The sequence below is a fragment of the Lagopus muta genome, chromosome 7 (assembly GCF_023343835.1).
Source record: "Lagopus muta isolate bLagMut1 chromosome 7, bLagMut1 primary, whole genome shotgun sequence".
In the NCBI taxonomy this organism is placed as follows: Eukaryota; Metazoa; Chordata; class Aves; order Galliformes; family Phasianidae; genus Lagopus; species Lagopus muta.
This window is the reverse complement of record NC_064439.1, coordinates 43,709,109-43,721,337: the sequence shown is the minus strand read 5'-3', so window position 1 is coordinate 43,721,337 and position 12,229 is coordinate 43,709,109. Positions and strand designations below refer to the sequence as shown.

The 12,229-nt window shown below is 38.4% G+C and overlaps 1 protein-coding gene across 1 annotated transcript in view; it reads left to right on the top strand.

Moving 5' to 3' along the window:
• SUSD5 (sushi domain containing 5) overlaps window positions 1–12,229 on the top strand; it is a 44,382-nt gene that overhangs the window by 13,632 nt on the left and 18,521 nt on the right. Inside the window, exon 3 of the mRNA XM_048952109.1 lies at window positions 8,199–8,317. Coding sequence (XP_048808066.1) covers window positions 8,199–8,317 — 119 coding nt within the window. The remainder of the gene's footprint in view (window positions 1–8,198; window positions 8,318–12,229) is intronic.

Sequence of the window (12,229 nt, the reverse complement as noted above, 5' to 3'; positions counted from 1 at the left end):
GAAAATGAAATGCTGTTTAGGCAGGTTTCATTTGTCAGATTAGAATGAGCCCTAATGGCTATTTATACTAAAATGACACTCTTATGACTTATTTGCATGTCAGACGAGTGAGTCAGTAAAACCAGAAAGTGATCTGCCAGAATATAAACAACAACAAAAAAAGGTTGTAGAGTTCTTTGAAAAGCTTTTACTGCTATTGTATGGGAACAGCTGAATCATGGTCTGAGCCTCGGATTGAGCACCTGAGGTGAGCACTGAGTCAGCCATGGGAGCACAGGTGAAGGCAATTCAGCTGTGTGATGGAAGGAGTGGAGCCTGGCTGCACCTCTCCTAGACCCATTTGAGAGCTGACTGCCAGTGGGGAAGGATCTCTTCTGGAGATCTGTCCTCTGGAGTTTTGCAGTGAGCCCAGGACAAGGGCAAGCACTCTTATCTACTCTTTTTTTGTTATTATAATCTGCTTTGCCAAACTCTCTTGGTTTATTTCTTTTTTTCATAATTATAACATCTTTATATTCATTGATTATACAGCTGTCTTCTGAAAACTGTGCCTAGTCCTGCAGCACTGGGCAGTGCAGTGTGTTCTCTCACATGTTCATTTCTGTTTTGTTTTTTAATCTGGAAAGTAAGCATGATAGTTTTTCTTATGATCAGCCCTACTAATTGTGCACAGAATATTAGAAAGCAGCTATTGATTTTTTTTTTTTTTTGCTGTAAGTAAAAGTGTCAGCAACTTGTATTAAGATATTCATTGCACACTCGTTTCCAGCACTTTTGCAGGCCTGAGAAGATGAAGCTGTCCTATTCCCTCTGTTGCTCCTTGTTTTTCTATGAAAGAATGAATGCATGTAGTCCAACTGTAACCTATTACCTGAAAGCTCTGCATAGACTCTCTGTTCTATAATAGCTGTCCTGCAGGACACTCAACGTGTTTCTTTGAATGAACTTGCCCTAGGCTGGTTCCTACCCAGTCCCTGGAGGATTTGTCTCAGAGGGGATAGATAACTCTGGAGTGAGCAAACACAGCCAGCTAGAATAAGCCTTGCAGTGGGAGTCAGAAGACTGAGGTTCTTTTCTTGGCTGACCACAGACCAGATGTTTACTGCTAGGAAAATTACTTCATCTCTGTTTTTCCTTCCTTTGTTAGCTCTTTGGGTTTTGCATTGACTCCTCTTGAATGCTTCTACAGTGTCTAACACAACGGAGTCCTTGGTGCAGATAACACCAGTGAGAACTATAATAACAAGATGCAAAATTAGCATTTCACAGGGCAATCTTCTCCCTTTTCTGCCTACAATGTGAGACTTGCCCAGCACCTGGCAGTAGGGTAATAACAGCTTGTTTCCTGGGAAACTGAAAAACAATATCCAAGGAATGAAATAGGAATAAATCTCTAGCTCTTGCCAGTCTTCTTATCCATGTATGGAGACCCTTGGATTTGTTGGCCCTATGAAATCTGTCCAGGTGTGTATAATGTAACAGATCTGCTTACTTATCTGCAGAGGAGCAGTCCTAATAATATGTCAGTTTGCCAAGCTCCCTGTTTTATTTTAAGGCTGTGCTCTACTGCCTGATGAGAGAATGCATATGAATTTTCTCCTGCATGCCTGTATGACATGGGCCAATTAACTCCCTTCAAGAGATAATCCAGACATAGGTGACAGCATATGGTCCAATTAAAAATGCAAAATCTGGTTCTGAGACTAAGGGGACTTAGAAATGCACTCCTGAAAGATGTTCAGCACCTCTTCCAGGAGATGCAGGGCAGTGCTGAAAGACTTGAACGAGGCATGAGTGAGACAGCACCTGCAATACTGCAATGTGATTCTTGATATCCAAGCTCGGAAGAGATGAGTTCAGACTTGGAGATGCACTTAATCTTAGCAAATCTACAACAGTGACTAATACCAAGATTTTAACTTGCCAGCTAGGTCTAATGGGATTGATATTCAGTTTTTCAGAAGAACTTCACCTTCACATATTGTTTTTTTTCCCCACAATCTCTCTATTATCCAATCCCATCTGAAAGCTTCTGGTCTGAGCATCGAATTTCTTTGTAAATTAACAGCATTTAGTAAACATTTTAAAACCTTTTGGTAACTAATTAATATCATTTGTTACGAACACTGTGGAGTGGTTCATTCATGGAGCACGTACAGCTGAACTGGGTAAAACCAACTGCCTAATGACACTTGCTATGTCTGTGAGCACCCAACTAACTGGTCGAGGACAGGAAGCAATCCAGCTCTCCTCTATGTACACTGAAAATGCTCAAATTATATGTACATAGTGACATTATAGTAAAATGGCTATATAAAATCTTTCATACTAGGCTACAGTATGAAAAATCTGCATGAATGGGCCATATTTATTTAATGAACAGAGGCCTTACTATTTCAGTAGTCATACATACAATTTTAAGCACAAAAGAGTGCATTTTGGGATATATTTTTAAGAATTTAAAGGATATTGGTTCTGCCTCGCTAAGACCTCCTTTTGACATTTCCAGTGGCAGTATTGCTGTTGGAATGTCTTCATGTCACACTTAGCAGCTGCTTTCTTTGGGTCACATCCAGCCAAAATTAGCCTCTATAGTTCCCAGTCAATGGACTTTCCAAAGCCCACCTGTGCTCCCCTTCATGACTTTTCATGGAAATTTTCTTCCCTTCAGTAATCATGAACATGTCATTTGTATTTTATTCCTCATCAGAGCCAGCTTTATAATTTGCAGTTTCTCAAACTACAGAAGGGAAAGACTAAGAATAAAAATCCTCCAGTTTGGCTTCCAGACTACTGATTTTTTTTTTTTTTTTCTCTCACCTAGTTAATGAAACACAAGTGGTAAAACTGATCCATGAAAAAAATTAGCACAGGATGTTAACGATTTATCTTGACTAAGGATAGCGATGAAGTTTTAAGCTTACTAATTAGAGAAAGTCTTGTTATAGTTAATTATGTTATGAACTTTCACAGTGCCTCTACTTCCACATCACTGATGATGGCTACTGAGTAGAATATAGTCATATTCAAGCTTGCACTTCCATGAAGAAATGCCATAAGATCCTCCTAACTCAATCCAGCTAATTTACCGACAAGATAACTTGCAATCAGTTGGCAGACAGCATTGTGACTATAAAACACCCTGGTTCCACCTACTGTTTTTTTTGCATTGATGCTGGAATTGATTGAGCTGTGTTGTATAATCTCAGCCATTAACTCCATCTATATGAACTTAGGTTTACTGAAAATTTTTCAAGTATTACAAAATTGCTATGCAATAATGTTAGAAAGCAGAAGTACCAGTGGACACTAGTGTAGCCATAATTTATTATTTATGTAAAATACAGTTTTTAATTAGATGTTTATTAGATAATAGCGTATTATATCATATAGTGGAATAAACAGTATTCAAATCAGCCTCTTCTGCTATTTCCTTCCCTGAGCAGAGGAACTGGGAATAATGCAAAATATACCAATAGCTCACTGTTCAGTAGATGGATTAGAAAAGTGTGTAACCAGCACAAATGCAAGTGGAATACTTAAAGAAAATCTGGTTCCTGCTTTGTGCTAAATATTAAACTCTCCTCTCATACACATATGCTAAATGCAGTATCTGAATTACCTTCACCATCCTCTGGTCTTACCTTCAGGGTGGATACTGAGCAAGCACAACAAATTGTTCTTACGTGGATGAATTGCCCAGAAATAAATAAGCTGGGTCCAAAACAGTGCGGAGTCCCCGTCGTTTCTCTTGCACTCTTGCTTGAGAGGGGGAGAGACACCGTGAAGCAGATTGTCTTTCTAGGCTTAGTGGTAATGGACTGAGGAGAACCTCACTAGATTTTGGCTCTACTTGTCAAGATACCAAAAGGAAACACCATCAGGTGCCCTTCTGCTTTCCATCATACAGCAGAGGCTGTTGTCAACACAGGTGAAATCTTTTGTCCAGTGATGCCCTACAGGTAAGCTCTCATGTGATGGTTGTTGCTGAAGTAAGAGTTCAGTGCCTCTATATGAAAATGGTGACCATAATTGCTCGTAACTGTAAAACATGGGACTCTTCTAATCTTCAAAGCAGCCTTGATTTTCAGTCCTCATTTAAACTTGCAAGATGAGGTAAAAGAAAATCTTAGGAATGATTTCTCATAAAATTATTGTGTAAGGCAAAACAATTTCTTTCAATTGTTTAAGATTTAAAAATAGAACCAAGCTAGGAAACCTTTTGAAAACACCATAGCCATGAAACAAGTAAGATGCTAATACTGTGTCTGGATATTTATCTTCCTGACAGTATATGATACTTACAGCATATGTGTGTGGCTGATTTTTATGCTGTCATTGTGAGAGTTTTTCAGAGTTCACAGCAGTGCAATAATAGTTTTCTGGAGATGCATGAGTATTTCAAGTAGATATATATCTAACATAGAAGACTATTAGGGATGATTTGCATTCTGAACTCAATAAGTTTCTTCCAAGCATGTCTGAAATGTTACTTTCATAAGAATTTCCATAGAAGGAAAAATAAAATCACTTTTTTTTTTTTTAATGAGATACAAAATCATGCATTACACTGCTATAAGTAGCAGATTATAACGTATCCAAGAAAGGTGAGGAATGAGCAATTCTGTAGAAGTTTACGTTCAATTACTCCATGAAAGTAGCAATAAATAGAATTAAAATTCCCTACATGACTACATTCTTCTAAATGTCTGGGTGGTTTGGATGCCTTCCTACAAAAAAATATAAGCTTGGTGGCATTCTCTCAACCATGATGCATGATGCACCACTGTAACAATTCAAAATGATAAAGAATCAGCTAGAATCTGCATTTCCACAACTTCTCACCAGGGTGCTGGAACTACAAGAGATGGCTGTAGATAGGAATAATATCTATTTATTGGTTTCTTATTGCAGTATGGCAATGCTGCTGCTAAGCAAATGTCAACATATGTTGAATTGTGAACTGAGAACGTGCTTGCCATTTTCCAGTCATCAGATGAAAGCAATTGACAAAGTTAAAAGCACCAAAACCTACTTGTGAGAGCTGAGACAACTGTGTACCTACATCTTTCATCTGTGATTACAGCATTTTACAGATTTGGAGAAACATACCTGCCCTCAAGAACTCTGAGAAAAGAGGCTATTTTTGCATATTTTCAGTTGTGCCTGCAGTTCTACTGACTGCAAAGACACAGTTTCAGTGCCAAAGGCGTTGCAGGTCTAATCATTAGAGCTGCTGCTGAGAAATGCTGAGCACTACTGAAGCTCCTTTTAGCAGTGGTAATAACAGCTTATGGAAGATGTTCAAAGCCTGCAGGATTGAGCTTTGGTAGGAAACTACTGACAGAGAAGGAGGAATAGGAGACATTAAATAGATTTTGTTTTCCTCTTTTATTTTTTTCCTATGTCTACAGGGCATGTTTTCTTTCCTCTTGGAGTAATTACATTAGAGTGTTTTCTATTTCAATCAGATCAGTTTTAATATGACAAAATCTAAATTAAATTTCTAAGTGGCGGATTAGCCAAGGTCTGCTCTGTTTTGGAAAAAGAAAATATAGGAAAAGCAATTTTAAAGCTTCGTGTAGAAAAAGACACACAGTGAGAACTACATTAGGAGATCTTGACATCATTTAAAGTCTTTTTTTAATATGTAATGTTGAAACTGTGCTTAAGAAACATCTTCATGTACTTGGATATCAAAGAAATGCTTTAAAATCAATCAGCCACTTATTGTGTTCTATTTTTATTGCCTACAAACTTGTAATTTGCTGTGCAATACTTGGAAAAAAAGATGATCATGCTCTTTGAACACGTGGTCTTAAATGTGAATCAAATACCCTGGTTTGGTGATGATACGAACATAATAAGGATGTGTCACTCACAGAAAACTTTTTTAGCCTGTTGAAGGAATGATACAGAAATTATGGTGCTTTGGGCAGAAGCAAAATACAACTGCTAGAGATTGAAATTCAAAATCAGAGTGTTTGAGAAGGATTTTTAAAGCTGGATCCTAAATATCAGAAATTTTATTCCATGCTCGAACATGCGAAGAAATATCACCTGATTTTAGCAGACAGGGTTGCAGGTAACATAAAAACAACTATATTTTTGTTGCTGTTGTTTAAAAGGGCTGAAGTCTTAAGTACAAGCAAAGTCTTAAGTCTTACAAGCAAAAGATCCAGATTTTCAAAGATACTTCATTATCTGTGTATTCAGGGTTGCAAGGCATAAACAAGGTCAGAAGACAGGAGAGCAAGTGACCATTGGAAAGATTAAGGTTGCTAAGTCAGTTTCATTCACTTATGCCTTGAAAGACCTATTGGGACAATATGTGAACACATACAAAAATTTGCAATTAACAGACTGATTGTCCAAGTCATCTAAACCCACTTGGACAAACGAGTTTGTCTAGGCGCTCGGCGGCACTCTTGAAGGAGTCAGATCTTAAAGAATGACATTAAATTCTAAGAGAACTCAATTTTAAACTCCTGTAGACAATATAGTCTTCAAGTGACCCACAAAAAGTCGGGAGGTGCTTTCCTTACAAAAGAAACATGCTTGCTTTGAAATTACAGAGCAGCTTTTAGTAGGGGATTACATCATGTTGTTTTCCAGAGCAGAAGTGTGGTAGGAACCATTCTGGTACTTATGCGTGACCGGTACCATATGGCTTTTTTCATGTTGCTTTTGTTTGTTTGCATTAAAGCACATTAAAGTTGCCTGTCTAACAGCTCAAGAGCCAACATATGCCGGAATTAAGATGGTCTGCACAATCATAATTTAGTCCACTTGTGTAAATCAATTGTTATGCAGTATTTAAGTATGGGATCAAATACTGGCTTTCTACTAGAGCTTTTCCACATTCAGTAAATGGGCAGTTAGTCAACATTTATTTTATTATCCAAAATGAGTGTGGGACTGCTGGCAAAGCTAGTTTGACCATTGCGCAATATGAAATGATAGATTTCCTCCACTGGAAAGATTGCTTTGTGGAAAACATTTTGGTCTTGCTTTCACTAGAGGAGCTGACCATGCAACGCTTCTACAGACCTGCTGTCTGTAAAATATAAAACCCACACCATTAATATCCAGCTGCAAAAATTGGGGCTGAATTCACTTTCCCAGCCTTTCTAACCTTCAGTGTAACAATAAGAGCAGTGTCTTCTCTAACAAACTGTCTTTTATTAGTAAGTTTTAAGCAGCCAACACAGCTGAAAGAAGAGATAATTAATAATCTCCTCCTCTATGTTCAGCATCTACAGACTTGTAAAACTAAATACAATTTTTTAACCTTTGTTCAAGCCTATAAAAAGGCAACAGGATGGATTAAGTACTGCTGAGTACCAAACCAGAAGAAATGGATTTTAAACAAAGAAGTGGAAAAACTGTGAAACCAACTATCCAGCCTACCAATGAACCAAACAGCCAGCTTATTCCTGAGAACTCAAGATGAGTTTTCTCAGGCTGCCATGTAATAACAATTTAAGAGAGTTTAACCTGTAAGAGGAGCGTGATTTGAAATTAGAGAATGCAGCATTCCTGTCTTGTCAGTTCCTGCCAGTTACTTTCTGTGTTGGCAGCAGAGTGTCTTGGCTATGCGTCTACGCCATCCCTAGTCCACCAGAACTGGGTGCTACAGCTCAGTATGGGAGTAAATACTGCTGTTTCTGTTGTCAAAATGGAGAAAGTGAAACAGGTAAAAATGCTTTCAGTCACAGCTGTGCAGCAGATAAAAATAACAAATAAGATAAAACAACCTGGAATTTATGCAAGCATAAGTTTATTACTAGTGATTTATAATCTTTCAGATCAAGTCTTGAGACTTTCACTCATTTTTTATCCAGGTATCATTGATGAGAATTTGTATCACTGAAATAGAAGTGCAGAACATGGATTTAAATACACTGGGACTTGGTCTGATATTTAGAAGCATTACAGAATATATGATAAGCATCCTTTATTGCTTCCTATGCCTTGGACTGATCTACAGAGAGCATTTTTTTAATTACTTCTAATTCTCCCTTGGCTTTTTTCATACGTCTTCCCATACTAATGCCTTATGTGCCAACTCTTAAACAATTAAACTAAGGCTAAAGCCTAAAGCCTGACTACTGTGCTAAAAGATCTCCAAACTTCATCTGCATGTACAACTCCAGAAGATTTCTGATTATTTTTTTTCTTCTTCTTCTTTATTTTAGGACAATAATATGCAGAAAGACGGGCAGCAAACAACAGAGCGTGAAAGCCATTGATGTTAAAATTGAAACCGATCCCTTTGTGAATGACCAATATGATGCTTTTTGTGTAAAGGATGAAGGTCAGCACTGATATACTATTGAAATAATGCACAGTAATCACTGTCTTGAAACATTAGAAGTTTTGCCTTCAATTTTTCTACTGCTGAGAGGCAAAATGGGGATATTAAGGAATAAATCTGTACAGTAATCTCCTGCTGGGAGAGCAAACTGCTACAAAGACATTGGTTGCAGGGAATAAATTGCATTACCATTTGTCTTTGCTACAGTTTAGCAAGTTCAAAGAGCACTGCTGATCTGAAAGAGCCCATTCTGGAGTTCAAAGAACACTCTTTATGGAAAAGGATATATCTGGCACCAACTTATCTGATATACCCGAAGCATCTCCCACACTCAGCACTGTAACTAAATGTAATTTGGAAATCTGGCTTCCAGCCACAAAACACTGTGTTGTTGCCTATCTGTCTATATACAGTACTTGTGTGCAAATATCTTCATTGCCTCCATTTTATTTTTGTTAGTTATTTTGTTAGCAATTGTAGTCTGGCCCATGGGTGTGATTCTGAAAGCCAAATTATTTCCAGTTTAACTTGGTGCTTAAAGTTTGGGATTCAGATGCTGGAATGCACAAGGGAAAACGGAGTCCAAAGGCAAAACATAAACTGTTGCTGCTAGACAGAATTGTGTAAGGAAATTATTGGTGTCTGCAGTGAAGTTTTGCGTTTCTTTTCAAGGAAAGCAGATGGCCTTCACTGAGAAATGCTAAGCTCAAGCTACAGTGAGGACATCTAAACTAAGAGTGTCAGCAGAGAGAATGAAGATATGATTGAAGCGAAATGTGGCAGAGGTGATTTACACCTTGTCGTTCAAGCACTGCAGAGTTTGACTGGCCACCCTCTCAGATAACCACCGTGCTATGAGCTTCAGGCTCCGTGCTGCTACAAGCAGTGCCAGCTTTGTCACCCAGTTGTTAATGCTGTCACACAAGCACCTTTGTGCTTTCTCACATATGAGAGCAGCTCCCTGTAAACATCTGCAAAACTATCTCATTGTCTTCCTTCAAATCTCTCTTTTGTCAGTATCCACCCAAAGAGAAAATAATTGCAAAGGGTCAGGCAGCTGTGGCAGGCTGAAGTCATGCTGTGAGCACCACTGTCCCATTGTATCCTGTGCTCCCCTATCCTTCTCCACCTGCTGCTTCTGCCCTTACGCATGGGGAAGGAACTGTGCTTGCATTTTGTGTTTGTTTGCTGCTGGCAGTAAAGGGGAGGTGGTGAAAATAAGAGTGGAATCTGATTGTGTTTGTTGGAAAGAAGTCCCACTTAATACCCAGACGCTGCACAGCTAAAAGTCGGGGGAAGAATCAGATCATTTGCTAAAAAGAGACTTGTTCGCAAGTATTTTGTTCAAGGCAGGGAGTTTCCCTAGTGACAGAATGGGATGATCGTGCCAACATACTCATCAAATATTACTTAAATACAGAAATGTTTCCAGATGACAGTAAGGCTCCCTCTTCTTTGACTATATGCACACACAAAAAAAATCAGTATGCAGAGTTGATGTTTGAGAAAGAAGTCATAAGTGAAGCTGTGTCTGGAAGACCCAATCTATAGCTGATGTGAACAGGTGAATGTCCAGAAAGAAAACAGCCATCACTCACAGTTGTAATGCGTACTAACATACAGGACAGCATGAAGTAGTTGAATGACAAAAGAACATCATACGCCTGAGGATGCCGCTTTCAGTTTTAGGAAGTAATTATCCAATAAGAAATAGCAATAGCAAGCCTCCCATCACAACCACAGCCATGGGCACTACCTGGTTCACCCACCTGCACTCAGCTCTGATAGCCAGAAAGCATTGCCTGTGGGAAAGGTTAAGAGCTGAACACTACTTTGTTCAAATGCCAGTAGAAAAGATGCCTGGATTTGCATCTTTCCTCTTTGAAACTCATCTTACCAAGCTGAGCAGAAACTCAACAGCTCTCCCTCTTTGTCCAAGCTGACTGAAGTCAGCTGAAGGCTCAGACAGAGGGGCTGGTTGAGGGCAGGTGGAGGGAACAGTCAGATCAGCCTTCCCGTCTTCAGAAGTGACATCCATCATGACTCTTAACAGCCCTATTTTCTGACCTTATAGCTATGCAAAGGGCATCTCAAACCACCATGAAACAAGTACAAGTCATTGCAAAATTGCCTTCTTAGGCCTTGATTTACACTGAATCTTTAGTCAGTTATCATTTAGTCCATGATTGAGTTCAGCTGAATTGCCAAAGCATATACCTCGGTGTGCCCCAACAGTTGGGGCAGTGGTCATATGTTTACGGGATCAGGCTTTTGCGCATAAACATTTTGAGGAGACAGATACAACTTCTTAATGCTTTTGGAACAAATTTGGCTGTGTACACAATAAAGAATCACAGCAACCTTTGATACTAGGAGTTATGTTTTGCAGGGAAGAATGTAGCTGTTGTGTTTTATGAATACTGTGAGGATAGCTGTAGTTTTCATAATACAGAGAAATTGCCTGTCTCCTCAGTTCCTCAGAAACAAGTGTTTCATGCAGTCATTAGTTAGGAAGACAGTTCTATACTCGTTTGCAATCTCTGAGATCAGCAAGATTCTCTCTCAACTCCAAGTGCCAAAAATTACCTAAAAACGTGGTAGAGTGCCTCTTCTAAAAATGAAGTCTGAACATGCAAGTCAAACCTGGCCCACAGAGCATGCATTCGTTCTCAAAGCTCACAAGCAAACACCTGTAAGTATAAAAGAAAGAAAACAACAGAAAAACACTAGACTGAATTTTTTACTAGCACTTTTTTTTTTTTCAGGAAAGCATATCATTCAATTTTAATTGTATATAATCATCGTGATGATCTTTCTTGTTGGTTTTTTTTTTTTGTTAATGCAACAAAGGAATGATCTCTTTGTTCATCCTTTCCAAGTTTTACTGGTTCTTTCTTTTGGTGACAACTGGTATTTATAGGGAACAAGTAAGTCCTCTGTTCTGTAAGGCTTTGATTTTCTGCCATCATAGAAAAAGTAAACAGGCCACAAATTGTAGTACTTACAGCATAAATGCAAATCAAACTTTGTTAAACAGGACCGCTGGCTCCAGATACCCATCAAAAGTTGATGGCTGATGTACATATTTCAGCTTGCCTTTTTCAGCAGAACGAATTAAAAAAAAAGAAACATGCAATCAAACTACTATTTGGTTTGTATTTAAGCCATTTCTTCTAATTTATCGTGCTTTCCTATGGATATGAGTTTTTTTCTTTTTACTTTATTGCTACAGCTTTCTTTTCCAGAGCTTTGCATATAGCTGACAGTGAATTTCCAGCTACCTGGTGATGTCATTTAAACCAATAAATGAAGTTAGTCTTTACTAGCCCTATCTAATGAAAGAGGTATTGACATCCTAACATCAGTAGCTTATGAGCAGCACTCACATTGGCTATGTTTGATTTTTGTACTTTATTTGCACTCAGTATTTTTATCCAAGATGAAAAATTCCATAGATTTCAGTGTCTCTGCAATCAAGAAGAAGAACAAACATCCACACTCATCTTTCACAGCGCTGAGCTCTAAGAGTTGTGTTTTCCAATTTCTTAATGACAAGATGACATCCTATGAATTCCAGTGGTCTCTTTAGAAAAACTCTGCTGAATTGGACGGTTGTGAAAGGGAATGTTTTATGTCAAATAGGATGTTTCGTGTCAGCTTTCAGAGCATGGTGCACTGGTAAAGTAGCCATTGTAGATAATCAGATTTCAGTAGATTTGCAGCTCTGCCAGGTGGCGTGGAAGCAGAACTCTGCATCTATTTTGAGTTGATTTTTTTTTCCTTTTCCCCATTGGCTGTCCTTTCTCTAGACAGTATGATATCAAAGCATCACTAAAAATCTTTACAAACTGATGAGTTACTTGTAGTTTAAATTGAGAAAACGTTTCTGGACTAGTGAAGAGGGATGTTATT